Source organism: Pediculus humanus, genomic scaffold (assembly GCF_000006295.1).
Source record: "Pediculus humanus corporis 1103172107562 genomic scaffold, whole genome shotgun sequence".
Classification (NCBI taxonomy): Eukaryota; Metazoa; Arthropoda; class Insecta; order Psocodea; family Pediculidae; genus Pediculus; species Pediculus humanus.
In genome coordinates this window covers 177,884-202,614 of record NW_002987177.1, presented here as the reverse complement: position 1 = coordinate 202,614, position 24,731 = coordinate 177,884, and the positions used below count along the sequence as shown (strand labels likewise).

Genomic DNA, 24,731 nt, shown 5'->3' with positions numbered 1-24,731 from the left:
TATAAAGGAAAAACTCAATCGAACATTTCAAACAGTCAACACAACACAAAATACAATCGAACGATGTGAAATTTTAAATAATTTTTTTTTTATTTGATTGGTAAATCTATCTATGAAGATGATGATGATGATGATTTAAAGTTATCATCAAGTTAAAAAAAAAGAAGAAATTAAATAACCAAACTTTAAGAGATATTTTGATGACTTGGAAATAAATAAATACAAGAGACTAAACACAAACAAAATGTATCACACTTCAATAGTATGAACAGATGCCTTTAAAATGTTGTTTAATTTTTAATTCATCCCATAAATATTAAGTTAAATATATATAACATTTAAAATAAAATAAAATAAAATTTAAAAAAAACATTTTTATAACCGTCATTTTTTTTAAATTCACCTTTGCGCAGTGATTGTTAGTTAGTTCCTCCATAGGAATGTCAAAGTTTGACTTTTCAATGAAAACATTTTCGCAAATGACAGTTATTCAAACGATAATTATTTAATTATTATGTGACAGTTAAAAGAAGAAAAAAAAAAACAAAAAAAAAATATAAAAACACTTACAGCAAGAAGATTGTTTTGAATGTTGTTTGGTATTTCTGATTGTTTTTTATCCTGCTTTTTGGCCGTACGTTTAGCTTTGTTTTCTAAAAACTTTTGCTTTAATAAAAGAGTTTCTTGTATGTTTTGTTCGCAAAGACCATTAAACGTTTGATCGAATCTAGGCATAAAATCAGTTTGCCTTCTCCTATAATTTTCTATTCTTCTACGAAGACGATCAACAACTGCTTGTTTTCTCGGAGTTAAAACCTCCCCCATTTGTTGGGGCAAAACCCCGGGGGCGGCAAGGTGTTGAGGTTTGCCACCGGGAGGCAATAGTCCTCCGGCGTCGACACAGCCGCCTCCGTGATCCACTGTGAAATTGCACACACAAACACTTAGCGATTTGTATTCCAGATCGAAAAGTCCAAGTCTTCGTGGTCACTGATCTCATCGCACATCCCTGGCAACCGGCGCGTGCACTTGAAGTGATCTAATAACGCTACTTCCTCCTCAAACTTATTTCTCATTAGTTCACTATTAAGACGCTATCATTTTGTTTCATTGTAGTGGCAGCACTTTACTACCGATTAAATTATTATTTCGATTTTCCGGCATTTCGAGAATCGAAATTTTTTTTTTTTTTTTTTTTTTTTTATTTAACCTCAAAACTTTATTTAACGAGCCGAATAAAAAAAAGAAAAAAAAAAAAAAAACTTAAATCATTTTTTATTATAATGGCTCTTAGAAATTTTTTAAGAATTGGAAGGCAATCAAAACTAATTTTTTACAACAGAGCATTTCAAAATATTTCTCCTATAGAAACTGTATCTAGTAAGTTATTATTAAATTTGTTTTGTAAAAAAACTATTAAAAATTTTATAAAAATTAAATCACATCATAACTTTTTAGGATTGGGAGGAATACAATCATGTTATTTCAGTCAAGAATCTCAAGCTACAAAAGATGTTGAAAATGATTTTCATTCAATTATTAAAGACACAGAAAAAACTACCGGTAAATTATTGTAATTCTGCGCGATAACATAAACAATTTTTTTGACATTTATTTTAAAAAATTATTTTTTTTTTTTTTTTTTAGGGGATAAAAATACACATGAGTTCAAAGCAGAAACAAAAATGTTGTTAGATATTGTAGCAAAGTCTTTATATTCCGATAAAGAAGTAATTTTTCTTTTTTTTTGTAAATTTGTTTTTCCATCCTCGACAAATTTTCATGTTACTTTATTGATTTAAGGTTTTTATTAGAGAATTAATATCGAATGCAAGTGATGCATTAGAAAAGTTAAGGTACACATCACTTTCTGAAGGAAAATCTTTTGACACACCATTAGAAATTCATATCGGTACAGATAAACAAAATCGTATTATAACAATTCAGGTATACATGAAAATAAAATCATCATTATTTTTATTTGTGTAATCAAATTATATTCTATCCAAACTTTTGTTTTTCAGGATACAGGTATAGGAATGACCAAAGAAGAATTAGTATCAAATTTAGGTACCATAGCAAGATCAGGATCTAAGGTTTTTGGAGAAAAAAAAAAATTAATGTTTTAAAACAAATCAAGTAAATTTGACTAATTTTTAATTATAAAATTCCCTTTTTAGTCTTTTATAGAAAAATTAAAAGAAAAAGGACCATCAACATCATCTGATGTGTCATCAATAATTGGACAATTTGGTGTAGGTTTTTACAGCAGTTTTATGGTCGCAGAAAAAGTCGAAGTTTATACCAAATCTCATAAGGAAAATTCTGTAGGATACAAATGGTCTACTGATGGGTAATAATTTCATTTAAAACTACATCCCTTTTAATGAAATTACACTTTCTCATATAAATATATATCATCAATCAGGAGTGGAACATATGATATTCAAGAAGCGGAAGGCGTACAAGAAGGTACAAAAATAATAATTCACCTCAAAATCGATTGCAGAGAATTTTCCGATGAAAATACAGTCAAGAGTAAGAGGAAAAAATTTTATATTCTTTTAAATTAGTTGCACATTATTTCCAAATTTAACATATTCATTTTCTTTTTTTTGTGCTGTAGATGTCATACAGAAATATAGCAACTTTGTCGGAAGTCCAATATTTGTTAATGGAAAACAAGTCAACACGATACAACCTCTTTGGTTGAAAGATGCCAAAGAGGTTACAAAAGAACAACATGATGAATTTTTCAGATATATTGGAAACACATACGATCGTCCAAGATTTACGTTACATTATAAAACGGATTCACCCATGATGATTCGAGCTCTTTTATATTTTCCAGATGGTAAACCTGGATTATTTGAATTGTCTCGAGATGCAGATTTAGGAGTTTCTCTCTATACTAAAAAAGTAATTTCTTATTCATCGCATGTATTTCATCTTAAAAATTTTATCTTTAAATTTTATCCTTTTACTTTCTTTTCGTAGGTTTTAATAAAAAGTAGAGCGGAAAATATTTTACCAAAATGGCTTAGATTTGTTAAAGGAGTTGTCGATTCCGAGGATATACCTTTAAATTTAAGTCGAGAACTTTTACAAAATAGCGCTCTTATTGCCAAACTCAGGTACATTTTAACGACGAAAGTGTTGAAATTTTTGCAAGAGAAACTCGTCAAAGAACCGGAAGAATATGAAAAATTTCATCAGGATTATGGTTTATTTATAAAAGAAGGAATCGTCACAACGCATGATGTTTTAGAAAAAGTGGGTGGTGGTGGTAACAACCCCAATTGGTTATAAGAGAAAGAAAAAAAAATTTAAATTTATATTTATTTATAGGAAGAAATAGCTAAACTGTTAAAATTTGAATTTTCCACGAGTCCTCCGGGTGTAAAAAAAACACTGACGGAATACGTTGAAAATATAAAAGACAACAGGAAAGATATTTATTATTTGGCAGCACCCAGCAGAGAATTGGCAGAATCTTCGCCATATTTTGAAAGTTTAAAAAAGCAAAACATCGACGTTTTATTTTGTTACGAACCTTACGACGAATTAGTTTTCATGCATTTGAGAGAATTTGGAAAATGTAGATTAGTGTCATTGGAAAAAGAAATGAGGGATGATAAGAGTTCGGATGCGACGGATTTAGGTTTTGTTTTACCTTTACTACTACCTACCTGGGTTTTTTTTTTTTGTTAGATAGATTAAAATGGCGGCGCGTGATTTTTTTTTACAGGTTCGGACATAATAAAAGGAGAGATTGATAATTTGAAAAATTGGTTGAAAAGCACACTTGCTGGTAAAATACATTCTGTTAAAACGACAAATCGTTTACAAGCTCATCCGTGTGTGGTAACAGTCGAAGAAATGGCATCAGCACGTCAATTTCTCAGGCAGCAAGCAACAGCAATATCAGAAGAAAGCAAATATGCATTATTAAAACCACAATTGGAAATCAATCCAAAGTTTGTTTTCATCCCCCCCCCACCCACCTTTTTTTTCTTTTTTAATTTAAATTCGAATTCAAGTTATTTAAAAAAAAAAAAAAAAATTCTGTTTCAGGCATCCAATAATAAAAAAATTATGCAAATTAAAAAATTCTAATCCGAAATTGGCGGATTTGGTGGCAAAACAATTGTTTAGCAATGCAATGGTATCAGCCGGATTGTTGGAAGATCCTAGAATAATATTAACGGACATGAACGAATTATTAACTCAAGCTTTGGAAATTCATTAATTTTAATTATTATTATTATTATTATTATTATTTCCTCGTCCATTAATTATTTATTATTATTATTCGAAATATGATAGAAAAACATTCCTTATTATAAGAAATGTCTTTACTTTACCGAAACAAGTTTTCAGTTAAAAAAAAGGAAAAAGATGATATTATTATTATTATATCGATGGAATATAAAACTGTTTTTTTTTTTTTTTTTTAAATAAAATAAATTACAAAAGAAAAAAATGCCATTCACTTTATTATTATTATTATTATTATTATTTGTAATTAATAATCAAATTATTTCATTAATACTGCCTCAGAAAAAAAAAATTTTTAAATCTTTTGATTGCAGCCTCATTTTTTTGTTTTTCTGTATGTGTTTGTTGCGTATATTAATTAACAACCAAAAAAATGAATTCAAACAAACAAACAAACATGAACGATTTGTATAAAATGTATGACATCATTTACACTCGTGTTATTTTTTTTTATTTTTTTATTTTTTTTAAAATATTGCAGAAGAAAAATGAAAATAATCGTGATTGTTTTCCACTCATTAAAATCAATTAAAACTTTTGTTTGTTTCATCTACTTTAATATTCAAATGTAAACTTGACTAGCTTTTATTATTTTTATTATATATATATAATGAAAAAAGAAGAAAAAAACAAACAAACTATTTCTCGGTTTTCAAATCGTAAAAAAATTTTTTTTTTTTTTCTTTCTTTCTTTCTTTCTTTTTCCTTTTTTTTGTATGTTTTTTGTTGTTTTTGTGTTTTTTTTTTTTTTTTTTTTTATACAAGAGAAAATTAAAAAAAAAAAAAAAATTTACAAATATATGTATTTTAGAATTACAAATTTTGCCATTGCGTTGCCACCACGTTATTGCTCGAATCCGTCGCTCTTGCTATTTTCTCGTAAATACCGTGACTCAGCCAAAGAAATCTCAATTTTTTATATTGTTCTTGACTCAGAGTTAGAGGATTACCCCTGCTCAAACCTGGATCCGCTTCTCCGTACCTGTCGAGATAGGGCGCGGGCAAGAAACAACCTCTGTTCGGCGTGGCCAACAATAATATTTCGCATTCTCGAACCCTTAAAAATATTCCGCAATTTGCTCCGCATCGGTGAGCGTGAAATGTGCACGCTCCCACCGATATGTTATTCAATTCCTGTTGACAGCAATAACTTTGGGAGCACAACATTTCTCCGCAAACGAGACACATCGTCGGATTTCTCGTGTCGTCCCTATCGCTGTTCGGACACGTAAATGTCGATACCATGTTTATCAATTCGCTGTAGTCTCTCGGTAAATTCACTAGGCCGTTTATGGCTTTGGGCAGACTCACGAAACTTTTCGACGACAGGCATCCGGGCACTCTTTCGTGAGTCAACCATATCGTTATCAAGTCCTTGTATTTGGGAGATTCAAACAATTCCGTTACCGTCAGTGGTAAACTTAAATATTTACATAATTCTTCGTACGTGTCTCCACCCAATTCCGTTAAACAAACCGGATACGGTACGTCGGTTAAAAAGTGATAAAATAATGCACAGCAACGTAAAAATGGCAGCGAGGCTCTTTTCACCGTTTCCCACACGTGATCCGCATTCAATTCCCAAACGTCTGACAAATCGTAATTGCAAGCTTTTTTTATGCTCGAAAGCACGCCTAAAACAATTTCCGATTCGTGCAACGATAGATTTGTCGTATTTTCAAAATCGTCGTTTTCCATTTCCCCCCCGCCGAACTCGGTGATCAAAAGGATTTTCGTTACGTGAGATAAAAATACAAGTTTCAACGTGTACAATTCTAAAATCCCTCCCGTGGGAACGTTTCCGGCCGCGTTATTACAAAATAAATTCGGTAGAGAAAGGGTTAAAGGTACCAAAAGACCGAAAGAATCCCAATCGAGTATGCAGGGGAGAGCCAGAACCTTGGAATTGTTTTTCAAGATCATCGACAGCAAAAACAGCGCGTGATTGCTTATGTCGTATGCTTTCTCCCAAACGACTCCCAAAACTCCGGCAAATCGAGTCAAGTTTTCCAAACAGTCTTTCTGACGACTTGACAATGCACCCATGAGTGGCTTATCCTGATCTGCCAAAAGGCTTTCGGTTGATAAAATCGTGTAGTAACAAGTGTTCCACGCCATTATCGGTACGAAAAAATTATTTATAGACGGAATGACGTTTAAACCTTTCGCGTACGTTGCATTTGCAAAAAATAAAATCATGTCTACGAGAGATTGTGATAATTTGGGAGGATCATCCTGAGGGAAAAGCTCCGAAAACCTCGATCCGGATCCTTCGCCCATTTCGCTTTGAACCTTGTCCAAAAGGCTTATGCGAAGTAAACTGTTACCGAAATATTCATCTTCGACTTCGTCCGATGCGAAATTCATTGGAGAATTAGTCGATGTTTGTTGTCTGCTCTTGTGTTTCAATGCCACCATCAAACCTTCGACGTATTCTTCGAAAGTAACTTCCGAGATGGGAGTGGTCGGTTTGATCGTTCCCAAGGGTGGAAGTATAGGAAGAACGGCGTTACTCAAACATTCGCACAAAGGACAAAAAAATTCTTTTTTCTCAATGTCAAAACCCATGGGCTGTCTCAAACGGTAAGGACGCCTATTTTCCTTTGCTAAAACTATATCGAAATATTTCCTCCAACAAGAGCTATGCATCACGTGACTACAAATCCTAGTGTGAGGCTGAGGACGAAAATTAGTCGGAAGAAAAAGAGGTTTGGCTAAAACTTCGTCGGGTTTTTCCATTCCGACTCGACTATTCGCGTGTACGGTTGATTTTTGAATGAATGCCGGCGAAACCAAGGCCGAGCCTTCGACGGAAACAGCAGTGTCTTCCTGACATAGAATGCAAGTGAATGTTTTTTCGCAAAGAAATTTCGAAGTTTGATTGGGTCCCAAAGCCACGGGATCTTTTTCATCACTTTCACTGTAATCCATCATTGATACTCGCTCGCCCGATTTCTCGGGGTAGGAAATTGTATTTTCAAACAATTTTGCATTTTCTTGCATGAAGCTTTTTTGCATGGCCGCCATTTGAGCAAGGATTTTCGCTCTTTTTTCCGCCGCCATTTTCGCTCTCCATTCTTTGCTGTCTTTTCCAGAACTTTCGTTCGGAACATCGGTTGACGTACACATCGGCACGGATCCTTCTACATTTTCCCTAGTCGCCTTCACTTGCTTAAATTTATTCAAGGTCCAAGTTAACATATCTCTATGAGCTTCTACTCGAGCGCTAGGCAGTAGGTCTTCTAATAATTTTTCTATATTCCATTTCATTGATTTTTCTGCAAACATCAGGTATGGATATTCTTTAGACTCTTCTTCCTGCAAGGCATAACCAATTAAATGCAGGACTTTTTGCAACTGATGCTCGGAAAAACTTCTCGCTCTTAAATTTAAACAACGTTTAAGAACGGTTTGAATAATGTAAAACATGACGTCGCATTGAAATAAATTAGGTAGCGTGTGGAAAGCTTCGGTTAAAAGCGGAAGTTTCGGAGGCGGACAACACTCCAATTCCTTGGCCGTTTTCCGCCTTTTCCTTTGTTCTTCTTCCGATTTAGAAAGTTCTTCTTTTGTGTAATGGTAAAAGTACATGTTATATTGATCGTATAATTCAGGTTTCAATTCGTAAACACCTTTCCCCGAGCCTTGAACCGGTTTTTTAAAAACTGCCACTTCATCAATAACTTTTTCCAAACCGGTTTCGAGGTTTACGTCATCGGGCAAAGTTTTATTCAATTCAGAATGCGCCATTGGTTTTATACATAATTGTTGAACTATTTGCTTTTTAATTTGATCATCGCACGTTACTTTTCCCACTCCGGGCACCGTTCTTTCCCCTAAAATAACTATAAGAAGCCCTAGAAATTCTTCGACGAGACTTATCGTTTGATGCATGCTATCGTCTTCCCGATTTTTTAGCGAATTCTCTTCGAAATCTGGATCCGCCCAATTTAATAAATTAAATTTATTTAAGAGATGAATTAAAAATTCGTCGCTTTGAATTAACGTGGCACCCATTTGAAGCATAACAACATCGCGATCCAACATTTCCGTTCTGCATCGCACGCTATGATAAAGATATAATTGATTTAACAGAGAGTAACCATTTCTTCTCCACATAGCAGAATGCACTTGAGCAATCATAACCTAAATTAAATTACGCAAAAGTAAATTTTTTTTTTTACATAACAAAACATAATATTTAAATTTACAAAATTTAAAAAACATTTTTACGTAGTTTTTTTTTACCTGAGTTCTTAAAATCGGTTCAATAATTTGCTCGGGGGACGGTTTAACAGTGGCTTGAAATTCTGGGCTATTAAACGTCAAATTATATTTTCCTAAATGCAAATATAATCCGGCCAAAAATCTCGATAATGGTAAATGTATGGACACCGGTTGAGTGGCTACATCGAATTGAATGCAAGTCGCACTATGATCTGCTAATTCTCGAACTTCATTCGTTTGAGTTCCTTCGAGCTTGCACTCGTTTAATTTGTTTAATGTTGCACGGAAAGCTTTTATTAATACTACTTTGTCGGAGCCACACCATTTTATAATGAGAGTAATAACTAAAGACAACTTGATGTGAAGTTGAAAAGCTGCTTCCCATACCGGTTCGAATTCCATGTGTTGTATAACTTGACGCGTCACAGAATCCATTCCTTTAAAAAAAAAAAAAAAAGAAATTGTATTTATTAAAGCAATCGGAATAGATTTTAAATATAGGAAGTTATATACAAAACTACTTTTATTTTCCCTTACCTTGCATGCAAGTTAAAAGATTTAAAAATGACGAGAAACCTTGAAGAAAACCTCGTCTAAGATTGTCCGTCCATTGAGATTCTGTCGGCACGGAACTGAATAAATATTTCAAATCGTACAAAATATATTGTGCTCTTTTAAAACTTTGATTAGAAACATTTCTATCGAATTGCAACTTTCCATTTTTATTAAATTTCCTCGAGCACTCCGACATGAAAGTGTGAAACAATATAAATAAAACTTCTTCTTCGGCTATTAAATGATGCGTTAGAGTCGGAGTCGTGAATATTTGAACGGATAAACTGGCTATTGAAAACGAATGATCGTGATCATCGTTGATAAAGTCTTTTATCACCGTACCGTAATTCTTGGTAAAAACTTTTGCCAACGCTTTTTTACTGTTGTATTCCATAAGCATTCCGGATATAAATAATCTATGCCAATGACTTCTCGCCGATTTCCACAATTTCGAATCCCTCAAAAGAATTCCTTCGACGATCGAGGGATCCGGGGGAATGGGTGTTAGCGCAACTTGGGTAAATATTTGTCTAAAATTTTCACAAGTTAAAAGTGTTTTTTGTAGCCATCGTAAAAGTTTCATGGCAAACACTTGGTGAGCTATTACGTGCGTATGTACAACTTCAACTTTTAACGGATGACCCCCGTGTTTTGAAGTAAAACGTTCTATATCGGTTTTTAATTCTTGACATTGTTGAAAAGATGTGCATTTGACCACAGCTCTCCCTTCCCTATCTATATTTGTAACATATTCTGTGGCATCTCTTTGAGAGCATTTTACAATTTTAACTAAACTATTGATAACCTAAAATATACATAAAAATTATAAAGAATTAAAACAAACTTCAATTTTTTTTAAATCGGCCATTATTACATGGTAAAACTAATCGATACCTGTTCAAATGTATGAATTTCATCATTATATAAAACGGTACAATAAACATCTGGGCTATCGGAAAAACTAAAGGGATCTTGTTCTGCTTCTTTTAACCTCAAATCATGTGGTAATCCAGGTGAATGCTCTAATGTTAAAACTTGATAAGCATATTTCAAAATTCCGGTAAAAGTGATCTTACATCTTTCTAACATATCGAGCGGAAAATTTTTTTGAATATCATTTTTTAACTACGAGTAAAATTTACCATTTTTGATTTTGAAACAATAAATGAAATTATAAAAAGAATTATACACTAGATTTATAGGGAATTTAACTAACCTGACTACCAGTAAAGTGAATATCACAGAAAGGATCTTTTTTCCACGCTTCAACATCTCCACAATCGCAACACCCGCCTCCCATGCCTGACGCCATTTTGTAATTGTGATTTCTATGAGCTGAATTTTTAAAACATGTAACGCATAAAACACAAGTTGAATCCATACCACATTCTCTGCAGGTATATAAAGGTTCGTGTATCTAAAAAGATAAATGTTTTAAAAATTTTTTTATAATGTTATGTAACAGATGGATGGATTACATTATTAATTAAAATATCGAGCACCTTAAAAACTTTTCCACAAACTGATGATGATTGATTAACATTATTAATTCTTTTCATGACTTCTTGAAAATCACCATTGGCAATAAACATTTCTAAATTATCAATCAATTCGCAATTAGATTTATCATTTTCCATATTCCATTCGGATCCGGGTTCTAATGCGTAAAATTTTGGCACCCATATTCTCCAATGATCTTTAAAATTAGCAGGAGTTAAAATTCCTTTATTCATTTTTTCTAACCAAATATCAATCACATTTTTAGGTGATTCAGTATATTTTGGCAAATGAGCAAGAGGAATATCCATTTCACCATCATCTATAAAACTTAAATGACTTCTTTCAGCTTTTTCATCCATTTTCAATAAAAAATTTAACTAAATTTGACCTGAAATAATAAGGAAAAAGAAAAAATTGTACGTTATTTTTTATTTTTTTTCCTTATTATTATTTAAATAATTGAATTAATCACGTACATGTAATTAAAACATATGCTACAATAAAGGCAACACACCTAATTGAAAATAATTTAATTTCTAATTGCACTAATAGTTAGTTATTTACGATGCATTTTAAAAAAGCCAATCTTGAATCTTTACCGTACCCGAATATTTATTTATTATTTTAATTTTATTCACAAAAAGTCGTGATAAAAAATTAATTTCTTTTTTTATATGGGTCAATTTAATTTTTTTTGTAAAAATACACAATGACAACAATTATATTTAAAGAGGTAAACAGGTAAATACAGTCAGAAAATGAATTTTGATGATCTCACTTCCTACACACATAAGACAAAAGATTATAATACATGGCCTTGAGCGTAATGGGAAGTAAATATAACAATCGAAATGTAATAAACGAAATATAAAAATAATACGTTAATCGATTAAATTTATTAGAAAAACACACACGTTAATAAAAACTATATACTCACGATAAAATTATTAATAACAAAAAAAAAAAAAAAAAAAAAATTTCCTTTAATTTCTAAATTTCAAAATGGCTTAACTGAAATGACGTCTTATTGACACATTCACCAAATAACTACGTCCAGAAATGAAAATTTTTATAACTAATAATAAATTTTATTTACAAACTTTTGATTTATTTTTAATAACATTTTATTTGTCCTTCATCATTTTAACATGTTTAAAGTACAATAATAACACTTTACAAATACAAAATTGACTTATGCGATTCGATTTCTTAAATTTTTATTTTAAATTAGCAGAAACCTAAAAAAAACAGCTGAAATGATGCAGTGCAGCCAATTTAATTTTTTTTTTTTTTTAACTAACTCAGATATATTTACATATATTTTTAATTTTAATTTAATTTTTTTATTTTAAATAAATAAAAAATATTAACACGATTTATTTTTACACAGTATGAGTACATTATTAAACGGTAATAAAAAAAATATTAATGATAGTGACGATGGAGTTGATAAAAAAAAATCGTTTAATAAAAAAAAATGGCGTGATTTAAAATACAATAACAAGGCAAAAGGTAATTATTTTAAAATTAAATATATATTTTCCTTAAACAATTAAAATGAGCCTTGATTTTCAATGGTACGCAAATTTTTAACACGATGGTTAAATGAATAATGATTTTACATTTTAGAAAATTATCATATTGAATTGTAAATAATTATAATTTTTTTTACAAAATGGTTGTGTAATTTAATATTTTAAAAATGTATACAAATTGTTTTTTTTTTTTCAGTTCTTAAATGGGAAAGTATTAAAAAAAAACAAGCATTGAAAAAGTATAATAAAAAATTTCAAAAATCTCATTTTAATTCGAATAAATCAGAATCGAATAATAATAATAATAATAATTTAGCCACAGAACATAAGTCTGATAGTTTACTTAGAAAAGCACAATGTAAATATAATCAAATTCAAGAAGAGAAAAATAGGAAAAAAATGGAAAAAGAATTAGACAGACAAAAAAGAGAGGAAGCATTAAAAGCCTACAAGGAAAAAAAAGCAATGAGGTATAAAAAATTATTTAAAAATAATCGACTGAAAAGGCCATCAATGAAAGGCAGGTTGGAATTAATGTTAGAAAAAATACAAGAACAATATGGTAGCAAAAGCTAATAATTTTTTTTAAATACTGTGACAAGTTTCAAAAAATTAATAAAAAATTTATTTAAATTTAATTTATTACATATGTATACATGTCATATAAATTTTATTTATAAATTATTCTTTAAAGATTAACCATCAGATGACGAACTATCAGATTCTTCCGAAATACTTTTCTTCGATTTATTCCCTATAAAATCATCTTCCATTTCACTGTCAGATTTCTTTTCGTTTTTGCTAAATTCAATCGGCCAAACTTTTTCTTTTTTTAAAAACTTTACATAATCTGGTAGTAATACTTTAACCATTTCTGCTTTTACCTAATTTAATGAAATTTTTTTATTTATTAAATCGAATTTGGATTAAAAATTTATTTGTTTTTAATCATAAATATTTTCCCCTTACTTTTTCTCCTTCGTCAATGGGCTGTACAAGAATGAAATCACCTTTTTTAATCCAAACGTTTTTTCTAAATTTATTCGGCATGGATACCAGAAACGTTGAGGAATCTGGCATTTGTACTTCATGTAAGTTATTTCCTCTGCTACTCAGTACTTTAACTATATATTCATTGGGTTCTGGAAGTTTAAAACTTTCGTTGAGAATTTCTCTGCGAATGTGTTTTTTTTTTGTCGCTTGAGACATTTCTGAAAAAAAAAAAGTGAATTTAATTAGTTAAATCAATTCAAATTAGATAATTTTAAGTTGAAATAAAAGAAAAAAAATAAAAAATTTTAATAAATTATTATTTAAAAAATGATAACATGGAGGTCAAGCAAGTTTTTTTTTTTTTTTTGATATAGAGTTCAACATTTAAACGGTTCAACTCTACCTGATTTTTTAAAAAAAACTGATAGACTTCCTCCAGATTTTTTTATTGTTTCGTAAATATTTAATGATTCTCCAGGTGGTATTCCATAACCTTTTTCCATGCCGTGTGGATTTGACGGAGTGATGCAATCATCTTTCGCTTCTTTTCTTAAAATGGTATCTACTTCCACGGATGAGAAAAAAGCAACGGATTGAGGTAAGTCGTATATTCCCAATCTGTGGCAGCAGAATGATCTAACGAAAAGATTGGTCAAATGCACAGCCAGAGCTCCGCTGTATTTTTGTTCAGACGGAAAAAGGTATCTGATTTCGTCGTGGAAACTAAAACAATATCGAGCATGACCATTCGTCAACCATCTCATGCAGACTAGCATTAAATGAAGAAAATCCACGGCTCCACTTTGTACCACCCAATTTATTCTCGTGTTGAGATGATAATCATCGTTTAAATAGTGAGGCTCTAATGCGGTGGACAAGCGACAAGATAGAAACGGAGTTTTCGGCTCCAAAGCGGAAGCAATTTTTTCTAATTTATTAAACATGTGAGATTCGGTACCTCGTGTCCAATGACTACCCGAAAATATTTCACCGAATTTTTTATTTAATATTTTTGTTATTTGATACGCCGTTGCCATATCGTTAACTTCCAGGCATCCGAATCTTTCTTGGAAAAATTTACTTATTTCCGGTCTAACGGTAAAACGTTTAACTCCTTTTGTGTACTGATAAATTTTTGTCGCTTTTTTCAGTGCGTCACTTTCATTGAGTAACGGATTAAACTGTTGTAAAAGTTTTTGAGCAAATTTAACGCCAGCTCCGTAAATACGAGCATAATTTAATATTTTGGCATGATCACGAGATATTCCGATTGCCTTGGCCGTTCTACTGTGCATATCACTCTCGTTTGATTTCGTACCCTGTAGCGTCATCCAGCCTAAAGGAGTGCAACCGTGTACCTTCGCATAGGTAGAATCTCCTAATAGCGCTGCTATCCAAAGCTCCTGAGAATCTACATCAGCACCGACAATATGATATCCAGAAGGAGCCTGAACGAGTGCTCTTAATTCCGAACCTATTCTATTTTCGGATACTTTAGAAGCCGTTAACCACGTTCTTTCAACCGCTCTTCTTGTCACGGTACCAGCAACAACGACCATGGGAATGATTATTCCTACGGACGTATCTTCATTTAGGAGATCTGGGTAATTTGATTCATTTTCATTCATCCACACCACCATTTGATTTTTTATACGGTCTCTGTTATTTCTCCAATATGTGATTTTTGTGCTTATATCTATAACTTTTTTAGCCGTTCCATCACTTCCGCAAAGGAAATTACTAGCCATAATTTTTGTAAAATTAAGAGATAATGGATTTCCAACGTTTTTTAATGGCCCATCTTTATGAGGTAGTTTAAAAAAATAACAACAATCGTCTATCTTATGATTGCACCATATTCCATTGCCTTTATAATAAAATGGAGGTACTAATTTGTTTTTGGTTTCACAATTTTTATAATTTAAATTGTCCGTTTTATAAAAATCTAATGGAATATCAAATGATTTCAAAGTAATTTCTTTTAGTTTTTCAAATGGTAAAAGAGTATTTACATTTTCAGCAAATATATCAGCTACCAATATTCCCCAACCGTGTTTTTTCGAATGATACAGTGGAAAATTTTCCCATGTTAAATTTAACAATTTTGGAGTGACTAACATGCTGGTTGTTAAATGTACATTTGAATCAGTCTTTTCGCATAATTTTCTATACCACATTGGATATCCAGGTAAAAATGGTTTGTTTTTCGGTAATATTTTTCCCAAGTCAAATAAATATTGAAACTTTTCATTTAAAGCATCTTCTTTTGCAGTAACTTTTACATTAGTCTCATTATTGTTTGGAACTTTCTTTTTTGTCAATTTTAAATTTTGAATCGACCAATTTTCATCCCACAACCACAAATCTTTTTTAAATTCATCATTGTGAAACAATCTACAAGCCAAATCGCTTTTCCTCGAAAGTATTAAACTCATTTCGTTTTTTAAATCTTCATAAGTTTGATCTGCTTCTAAAATAAATTTTTTCCAATTACTTGTCACTGGTAAAAAAGCTACACTCATTTCTAACATTCCAGCCAATGTTACCGGATGTGGAAATCTGTTAAGAAAAATAGGAAAAATTTTCTGAAGAATTTCAAATGTTGCAATTGTATCTTTTGAACAGTAACTCATTAAATTTTCAAAATCATTTTTTATATCCAATATTGAACCCTTGACAAAAACATCTCTTTCAGTTTTCGAGATTTCCCGTCCACAATATAATTTATACATGTCTCTTAAACTAATTAAACAGAATACTTCAGACGAATCGTTAAAAATACTTGTTTCGTTTAAGTCCTTTGTCTGATTTTTATTAATTCCTCCAATACAAGTGTGAATTGCCATTGTGTCTAAAAATCTCACAGCATTGCTTTCAAAAGAATATTGTTCTTTTATTTTAGATCTGTCATATGACACATTATGACCGACTACTATAGCAGGATTCGTTTTATTTTTGTCTCCCAACGGAATTAGTTTTTCGGCAGTGTAAAATTGGGTAGGAAGAGAATCAATTCCTTCTGCTAAATCAGAATTAACCCAACCATACCATGCATTTTCAGATACAGCAGTTGCCAAAGTTGGTAAGTTTCCGACACTAACGCAAACTTCTACATCTACGATTAAAGCATCTTCATCTGGAAACTGCACTTGAACAGGTTCTTTACCTTCCTCATACTTGGTCCATCCTTTTTGACAAAGCCATTTATCTGGTGATTTTGGAAGTTTTTTCGATATAAAATTCAATAAAAGATTTCTATAAGGTTTAGATTGTTCTTCTCCTAATATCCAAAAATGTTCTTCAATGTTTTTCCCCTTAAGAGGAGGCAAGTCTAATTCAACATCTTCAAGTAATTTTATGTCATTTGTCCAAAGACCGTGTTGCTTTAATAATTTTTTTGAATTTTTTATTAATATATTGTTGTCAGATGAAGACAAGTTACCATCTTTAAATATTTGGCCGTGTAAATTGTCAGATAACATTTGAATATTTAATTCATTGATTCTACTTGAAGGTTTATTTTCAACTTCGTTTACATTTTCATCAACACATTTTTTTTTAATTACTTTTCTTTCCTCTTCTTCTGTTTTTAAAATGGTACTGGTAAGTACCTTATTCGATTTGGGTAATTTATTACTATTGTCTTTGATATAAAAATCAGTTTGAGTTGAATAAAACTTTTTCTTATATAACCATCGTAATTTTATACGACTATTTTCCGGTTTTAAAATTATTTGCGTAAAATTTTTCATTTTTACAAAACTCACATTAAATGTGAAAATTTAAAATTTATAAATGTGAAAAAAAATCATTTAATTTTAATGAATATTCGTTAATTTTTTTGATCTAAAACAATTTTACTTACTAATAGACAAGAATACAAAAGCTTAAAAATTTCTTCTACCACTGAAATGCTCTCTATTTTGGCGGGTCCAGAGTTTTTTTTTTTTTTTTTTTAACTTAAATTTTACTTAAATTATATTATATAAATACTTGAATTTGAAAAAAACTTAAAACTTGAATTAATTTACCTGTAAAAATAAAGTAAATATAATTATTTGATGAATGAGTATTTTTTTTAAAAATGTGTTTGACAGTTTAAAACTTTTATTATTTTTAAATTAAATTGAAATTTTATTTTATGATTGACATTAATTAAATACAAAAAAAAAATATATAAATGTTAAATATTTTTATTAAAAAAAATATATATAATTTAAAAAAAAAAAAATCATTTTTTTTTCAAAAAGGTACTTGCCTATTTTACACAGAAAGAAATTTTTTTTTTTTTAAGGTTAATTCACTCTATGGTTTAAATTAAATACCACGTGAAGAGGTATACAAAGTTTACTTATAATTAAATTCCAGACTTTTAATTAATTAATTAAAAAAAAAAAATAAAAATGGGAAAAGTAAAAACCAGGTAAATATTATATACCTTTTATTATGTTCACTTGAACGTACAGTTAAACAATTATTCAAAATGTGATAAATAATTAAATTTCATTTCAAAAAATTAACGTTTACTATCTGCTATCTTAATATATTTTTAGGAAACAGAGAATTGGAGAGGTGAAAGAAAGAAATAAATTGAGACAAAAACGAAAAAAAGAAAAAAAAGCAGCGATAATGGAAGGAAAGCCAAAAGAAAAACCAAAAACTATTGAAAGTATGAGAATTAAAACTGAGACTATGGTTGGCGATTTAGAAGATGAAAATAATGTTGAAATAGCGTGCGATATTAAAAACGATGAGTACAGTAGTTATTTTGAAAAAAGTTACGTTCCAAAAGTATTGATAACAACATCCGATAATCCTCTATCGAAAACGAGAAGGTTTTGCAAAGAATTGACAAGGATTTTACCAAATTCGATAGCAAAATACAGGCATAGAATGAGTGTTAAGAAAATGGTTAAAGCCGCTACTGAAAGAAATTTTTCCGATATAATAATAGTAAATGAAGATCAAAAGCAACCGAATGGTTTATTATTGATTCATTTACCAGATGGGCCCACGGCTCATTTTAGATTGTCTAATGTGAGACTTTCCAACGAATTAGGAAAACATTACAAACAAATTTCTAAACATAGGCCTGAAGTTATACTAAATAACTTTAATACAAGATTAGGTTATTCAATATCGAGAATGTTGGCAGCTTTATTTCACTATGAGCCTGAATTCAAAGGTAGAAGATGTGTTACATTTCATAATCAAAGAGATTACATTTTTTTCAGGTATTGAATTAATTATATCAAACAAATTTAAAATTCTCATTCGATTAATTATAATTGAGCTTAAATATTTTTTTTTTTTTTTTAGACATCATAGATATATGTTCACAGAAAATGCTAAACCCAGGTTAATGGAATTAGGACCTAGATTTACATTAAAATTAAGATCTTTACAATTAGGTACGTTTGATTCTAAAACGGGGGAATATGAATGGATTATTCAAGGTAGAAGACATGAAATGGAAACTAGTCGAAGAAAATTCTTTTTGTAAAGTTGTTTTTTTTTTTTTTTTTTTTTTTTTTACACAAAAAGCCTTCAAAATAAGCTTCATGTAATATTAATTTTTATTTATTACATTTCGATTGTGACACTTTTACAAAAACTTTTTTATTTTATTCTCCCCAAAAAAAAAAACATTTTGGATTAATATTAAATTTTAAACATTTCGAAAGTATTTTAAATGGTTTGTACACATTTTTCTTTTTAATTAAAAGGAAAAAAAATGGAAACAGATAATAAATTAATTTGATTTTAATAAATTTTGAGGAAGATTTTTGATAAATAATAGAAAATAATAAATGAGTTACCGAATTAATTTAAGAAGTATTCATATGATATCTTTAATAAAGTAGATCAAGTTTTTCGCAATTCCATTTCATAAATAATTGTTATAAGAGTGATGTATCTTAATACACCATTTTTTAAAAATAAACTTAGAAAAGTAATTTTTATTATTAACTATAAAATTAGATTAAAAGCCATTTTGATAATATTACTTCATTTCGAAAGGAATTAATAAACGCAGCCTATTTATAATTTGTGATTCAAATATATTAAAAAATGATTAAAGCATATTTTATAAAACATATGATTTTATAATTAAGAATTAAATAATTGCTATTAATAAATACAAAAAAAAAAAAAAACCATCTGAAAATAGAAAACATCATCAAATACAATATCGAAACATCACAATAATAAAAGTGTTTGTTTAAGTTTATTAAATATAATTTCCAATATCAAAATAAGGTTTTTTTTATTCAAATATTTGGAAATAAATATTAATTGCAGAGATTATTATTATTATTTTCAGTTACGATTTCAATTTTTTTAACATAAAAAAAAAATTTCATTTTTTTCTTTATGATTCAATTGTGCTAATAGAGCCGACATTTAAAGAAGAAATAATATTGCTATAATTGAATGATTCATCTAAACTATTTTCAGAATCTTCAAGTCTTTCAGGCCTTGTGATTTCAGTACTTGCTAATCTGTTCAAAAAATCAGTTAATTCTGGTAGTAGAGGTCTCACAATGTTAATTTCTGCAGTTGTAATTTTAGGAGCAACAACATGATCCATTCCGATTCCTAAAAACATTTCTGCTGCATCTTCCAACTTTGATTTTCTTTTATCCCACAAATCTTTAACTGCTGTCATTAATGAAAAAAAATTGACATCAACTCCAAAGCCCAATATTATTTTGGCACCAATGAAATAATTTTCACTTGGCAATTTGATAAATTTAACAGAATTAACTTCATCAGCATTGAGTTGACTTAAATTTTCTAAATCCAACCATTCCGGTGTTAAAACGTGGCATTTTTGTCGTCTTTTTAAATCCCGAGCCAACCATAAAGGTACTTTTAATGGAATACCTGCACGAAAAGGTCCCAATTCTCCTGTTATGAAATATGTTTTTCTACAATGAAATCTAGGAATTATTGTTATGTATTTTTCTTCGGCCAAAAATTCAATTTCTGCAGGTTCCATCGAGTAACAATTTTTATAGAAAAAAAAAAAATTATATATGAAAACAGAAAATTATCTAATCTTTTTCACTCAACAACAGTACTGTCTTAGGTATCACAGTAGGGCGATCATTTAAAGTTTTTAACGTGGCGGTAGAAATACAAAATACCGCCAAGAAAAAATCATTACAAGTTTGTTTATACATTATCAAGGTAAAATATATATATAAATTTCATTGTTTAAAAAACTTTTATGCAAGAATTTTTCTCCAATCGTTCAAATTTATTTATTTGTTTCTTTTTTAACGACTCTATAATTTCAGAGAAACCAAAAAAAAAAAACTTTATTTCAGAAATGTTTTCTTTGTTTACATCAGAGTAGTAATTCAAAAATTTATCTATTTACACTTTCTCTCACTTTCAATCTCTTTTCAAAGTCCTAGCCTAGGAAAAAATTAATTTTAATAAATAAATAAATAAATATTTACAGGTGCAATTACCCTTTTATTATTATTTGTAAATTTTTTTTGAAATTGAAAAATAAATAATAATAATACAAAAAAAAAAAGAAAATTTTTAATAAAACGCCTGACAAAAAAAATTTAAAAATGATTACAAGTGGTAAATGATAATTGATTTTTTCATAATTTATCAAAAAAAAAAAAACTGACAACAAACATCAATAATATTGAATTATTTATTTTTGTAAAATTATAGATATGGTTTAAAGTCGTTTATGAATATTTTAGTAGTTTATTACGCGATGAAATAAAAACGCAAACAAAACAAAAAAAAAATTTTTTTTATTTTACGAATTTCAAACCCAAATAAGGGACCCCTTTGTTGGTGTTTTGTTTTTTTTTTTTTTTTTTTTTTTTTACGGTTAATAAATTTTTTTTTTTTTGCTCTAAATTATACAACATATTACATCATTTTATTAATTAACATGTGAGTTTAATTATTTTTTTAATTTTTTTTGAATAATAATTAAAAATATTATAAAATAGTTTTAAATGTGATGTGATTTTTATGGTAATAATTTTTTTTTTTTTTTTGAAATATTTGTTTTCCAATTTGGAAATTATTTAATTTAATTTTTTTTTCTTGGACAAATACACAAATTTTTTTAAATATTTTTGACCTTTTACGACAAAATGAAAAAATGATAGGATGATATATAATAAAAAAAAATAATTAATATGTCTTTGGAAAAAATAACATTTGACATTAAAATATAATTTCAACCATCTTTAATTACAATTTTTTTTTTTTTTTTGACATTTTTTCGCGTATTTTTTATTTATCGAATATTTTATTTATTATTATTATTATCTATAATGTAGAAATTGCTCGTGAATTTTTAAATTTTCCTTTTACAATTAAATCCATTGAAAAAAAAAAAAAAAAAAAAAATTAAGAAAAATATGGCCACGTATTAATTTATCCGTTACAAATTATAAACAATATGGAGGATTTTTTTTTTTTTTTTTTTTTACATTAAAGGAATTTTTAATTATTCATAAAAGTTTTCATCTGGTTTTTGTATTTTTCTCCTTGCCTAAAAAAAAAAACAAAAAAAAAAAAAAATTGTAAAGAAACGTGGTAGCAGTTAACTAAATCATTTTAAGTCGTAAAAAAATTTAAAAAAAAAAGTAATAAAATTTATTTTCAAAAAAAAAAAAATCTCAATTTTAATCTGTAAAATTTCAAATTAAAAATAAATTTTTATCTTTTAGGTAAAAATCAATAATAATACTAATAATAATAATAATAATAATAATAATAATAATAATAATAATCAAAATTTACACGACACAAAAAAAAAAAAAAACAATTTTAATGTCGTAATTTCGTTTTTTTTTTTTAAATAACAAATAAATATAATTGAATTCAATTGAATAATTTTATGGGACGTTGTTGTCATCATTATTATTATTATTATTATTATTATTATTATTATTGTTGTTTTGCATTGACAGCAGAAAGTTTTTCCTTTTTTCAATAATAAATAATTTTTTTTTTTTTTTTTTTTAATTTAGCAACACGAAATTTATTTAAATTTCCAATTATTAATATTATTATTATTAAATGTAGTAAAAAATGATAACAAACCGTCAAAATTATTCCTTTGAGGGGGGGGTGGGGAGGGGGGGGAAGGTGTTGCAATAAATGTTTTCATAAATTGTTTACTTTTTGATATATTTTCTCATTATTGATTTTATTTTCGGTTAAATATCTAAAAACTTATCTAATAAATTAATTTAATTCAATATGTCTGTACTAATTTTTTTTTTTTTTTTGTTTGTTACAACAGAAATGATGATAAAAATTTCTTTTTATTATATTTTTCGTTATAACGTATAAATTTAATTATTTTATTGTTAAAAATTAATTAATGGAAAATAACAATAGATATTTTGTGACAAAAAATCCGACGGAAAATTATTTTTAAAAAAAAAACCGTTTTGGAACGTGAAATTCGCGGCCATCTTTAATACGCCGGCTTTGAATAAATTAAACGAAAAAAAAAAAAAAAAAAATTATTATTTTTGAAAATTTTTATTCTACGTGTTGTTAAAAGTTATTTTTAATTTAATCTGTTTTTTTTTTTTTTCGAACCAAAACAAAAAAATATTTCGAGTGATTGATTGATTATTTTTAGCCGATCGATAAATCGATCGTAAATAATAATAATAATAATAATAATAATTTTTATTTCGTAAATTAAAACGAAACGAACACCTTAGAAAAATTTAATTGTGTAAAACAACAATGTAAAATTTATAAAAATTTTATAAGAAAAACGGCAATCGCGTTAATTTTAAATACTTGCAATACGTCAATTAATATAAATACTTTCGTATAAAATAATTTAAATTGACGGATTTTATTATTTGTATAACACGGAATTAATAAACATTTTAAAATTTTTATTAACGGACCTTGTTAGGCTACATTACATCACTGAAATCAGGCAGCCTTGAATTTCATATTTTTTTTTTTTTTTTCATAGACATTTTCTAATATGTTTAGTTATGTCGTGATGTGAAGTTAACATTGTTGTGAAAGGTTCCAATTTTTGGAATCCTTTTTTTTTTTTTAAGGTTTATTTATTTGTTTTAGTTTTTTGTTGGAATGTTTTTTAAAATATTTAAACGTCGTGCCTTGATAAATAACAATCGTTGAATCTGAGGTGATTATATTTGTCTTGTACCTATCTGTTGATATAACCATCCATCCAAATGTGAATCAGAAAATGTTTCCATTTATGTATTTGTGCGTGGTGAATAAATAACCGTCATTTTTCTTATTCCTACGCATATTTTCTTTCACCTTAATTCCTACTAGAAATACGTTTTAAATGTTATTTTTTTTTTTAAAAAGTGAAATATCATAATAATATGTTAAAGGTGGTGTGATGTGTGTGTGTGTCGTTTTCATTCATTCATTCATTCAACATTTTTAAAATTCTCTTTTTATTTTGTAAGTCAATTTAATGATAATAATAATATGAAGGAAATGGGGGAAAAGTCGTTAACGGGTAGCAAGGCAAGGAGAATAATTTCAAATCTTTGTTAAATTTGAGGATTGTGTTATTTTTATTTATAATTATGGCTAATCGTGTGATATTTTTAAAATAAATTCAATTATTTATTTAACGTGTCGTTAACGCCGTTGATTTCATACACTCATATATTAAATTTATTACAGTAGATATATTAATGTTTTGATTTTTATCTATTGGGGTAGAAAAATTATTATTATTATTATTATTCGAAAATGACTTTTGGAAATCGATTAAACTATTTTAAATGTAATTTTAGTGAGTCATTGTTTTGGATAATTAAAGAGTGACAAAAAACGAAAAAAAAAAAAAAAAAAAAAGTTAAATTGCCTTATTATTATAGAGCTTTTTTGGGGTCATAAAAAAAAATTTTTTTGTAAGCATAAAAATAATATTTTGCATTTTTGCTGCCACGACGGCGATAAGTACCACGACGTGCGGTGGCGGTGGTGGCGGCAACTACGACGACGACGACGACGACGACTACGACGTTTTATTTTTAATTTAAAAGAAATTTTTGAAATTTAACAATATTTATCGGTTTAAAGATTTTTATAGTTTCGGTCGGACCTTGTAAAATGTGCGTAAAGTTTTTTTTTTTAAATAGGAATAAATAATCAACCTACATTTTGTTTTTTAAACGTTTTTGTGAAAACCAAATAACGGTCAGAGTTTGTGTTTGAATGTTAATTGTCACTTTTTTTTAACGGTTTTTCATCGATTTAAACGATTTCGTTTATATGTGAAAGCAAATGGGAGGAAAAAATATTATTATTAATAACTTTTCTAACGGCAGTTAAAATTTTGGGGGGAATTAATTATGTTGAAATTTTAATTTAATTTCGAAAATTATTACGGTTGACTATTACTCATTTACATTCGACACAGAAACCATAATTTAAAAAAAAAAAATGGCGTCTTATCTATATTTACCTGAAATGAATAAAAAAAAAACATTGAACATTGAATTTCGATTTATTTTAAATCATTACATCATTATTCTTTTAAGTTTCCTTTTTTTAAACCATATTTTTAAGTAGTCATTATTATTATTATTATTATCGTACCTAAAGCACTCATCATCTTATGCCCAGATA

The 24,731-nt window shown here is 28.4% G+C and overlaps 7 protein-coding genes across 7 annotated transcripts; 2 read left to right on the top strand and 5 right to left on the bottom strand.

The window, feature by feature from the left end:
- Window positions 1–249: 249 nt before the first annotated feature.
- Window positions 250–1,076, bottom strand: Phum_PHUM217000 (uncharacterized protein; the record flags this gene model as incomplete). The annotated part of the gene is made up of 3 exons (XM_002425676.1): window positions 250–276; window positions 571–920; window positions 992–1,076. The coding sequence occupies 3 exons, from the start codon at window positions 1,074–1,076 to the stop codon at window positions 250–252; spliced, it is 462 nt and encodes a 153-aa protein (XP_002425721.1).
- A 207-nt stretch (window positions 1,077–1,283) lies between these two features.
- On the top strand, window positions 1,284–4,249 carry Phum_PHUM216990 (heat shock protein 75 kDa, putative; the record flags this gene model as incomplete). Its single annotated transcript, XM_002425675.1, has 12 exons — window positions 1,284–1,380; window positions 1,459–1,563; window positions 1,648–1,730; window positions 1,804–1,947; window positions 2,025–2,096; window positions 2,181–2,353; window positions 2,429–2,538; window positions 2,627–2,919; window positions 2,998–3,273; window positions 3,349–3,661; window positions 3,749–3,977; window positions 4,075–4,249. The coding sequence occupies 12 exons, from the start codon at window positions 1,284–1,286 to the stop codon at window positions 4,247–4,249; spliced, it is 2,070 nt and encodes a 689-aa protein (XP_002425720.1).
- Window positions 4,250–5,091: 842 nt separating this feature from the next.
- Phum_PHUM216980 (ubiquitin-protein ligase E3 component N-recognin-2, putative) lies at window positions 5,092–10,919 on the bottom strand (the record flags this gene model as incomplete). Its single annotated transcript, XM_002425674.1, has 6 exons — window positions 5,092–8,424; window positions 8,527–8,942; window positions 9,043–9,865; window positions 9,955–10,185; window positions 10,277–10,477; window positions 10,563–10,919. The coding sequence occupies 6 exons, from the start codon at window positions 10,917–10,919 to the stop codon at window positions 5,092–5,094; spliced, it is 5,361 nt and encodes a 1,786-aa protein (XP_002425719.1).
- A 1,871-nt stretch (window positions 10,920–12,790) lies between these two features.
- Window positions 12,791–13,304, bottom strand: Phum_PHUM216970 (eukaryotic translation initiation factor 1A, putative; the record flags this gene model as incomplete). Its single annotated transcript, XM_002425673.1, has 2 exons — window positions 12,791–12,979; window positions 13,065–13,304. 2 exons carry the CDS (start codon window positions 13,302–13,304, stop codon window positions 12,791–12,793), a joined length of 429 nt encoding a protein of 142 aa, XP_002425718.1.
- Window positions 13,305–13,465: 161 nt separating this feature from the next.
- Phum_PHUM216960 (DNA polymerase subunit gamma, putative) lies at window positions 13,466–16,840 on the bottom strand (the record flags this gene model as incomplete). The annotated part of the gene is made up of 1 exon (XM_002425672.1): window positions 13,466–16,840. One exon carries the CDS (start codon window positions 16,838–16,840, stop codon window positions 13,466–13,468), a length of 3,375 nt encoding a protein of 1,124 aa, XP_002425717.1.
- A 919-nt stretch (window positions 16,841–17,759) lies between these two features.
- On the top strand, window positions 17,760–18,591 carry Phum_PHUM216950 (U3 small nucleolar ribonucleoprotein imp4, putative; the record flags this gene model as incomplete). The annotated part of the gene is made up of 2 exons (XM_002425671.1): window positions 17,760–18,322; window positions 18,408–18,591. The coding sequence occupies 2 exons, from the start codon at window positions 17,760–17,762 to the stop codon at window positions 18,589–18,591; spliced, it is 747 nt and encodes a 248-aa protein (XP_002425716.1).
- Window positions 18,592–19,461: 870 nt separating this feature from the next.
- On the bottom strand, window positions 19,462–20,091 carry Phum_PHUM216940 (DNA replication complex GINS protein PSF2, putative; the record flags this gene model as incomplete). Its single annotated transcript, XM_002425670.1, has 1 exon — window positions 19,462–20,091. One exon carries the CDS (start codon window positions 20,089–20,091, stop codon window positions 19,462–19,464), a length of 630 nt encoding a protein of 209 aa, XP_002425715.1.
- Window positions 20,092–24,731: the final 4,640 nt, after the last annotated feature.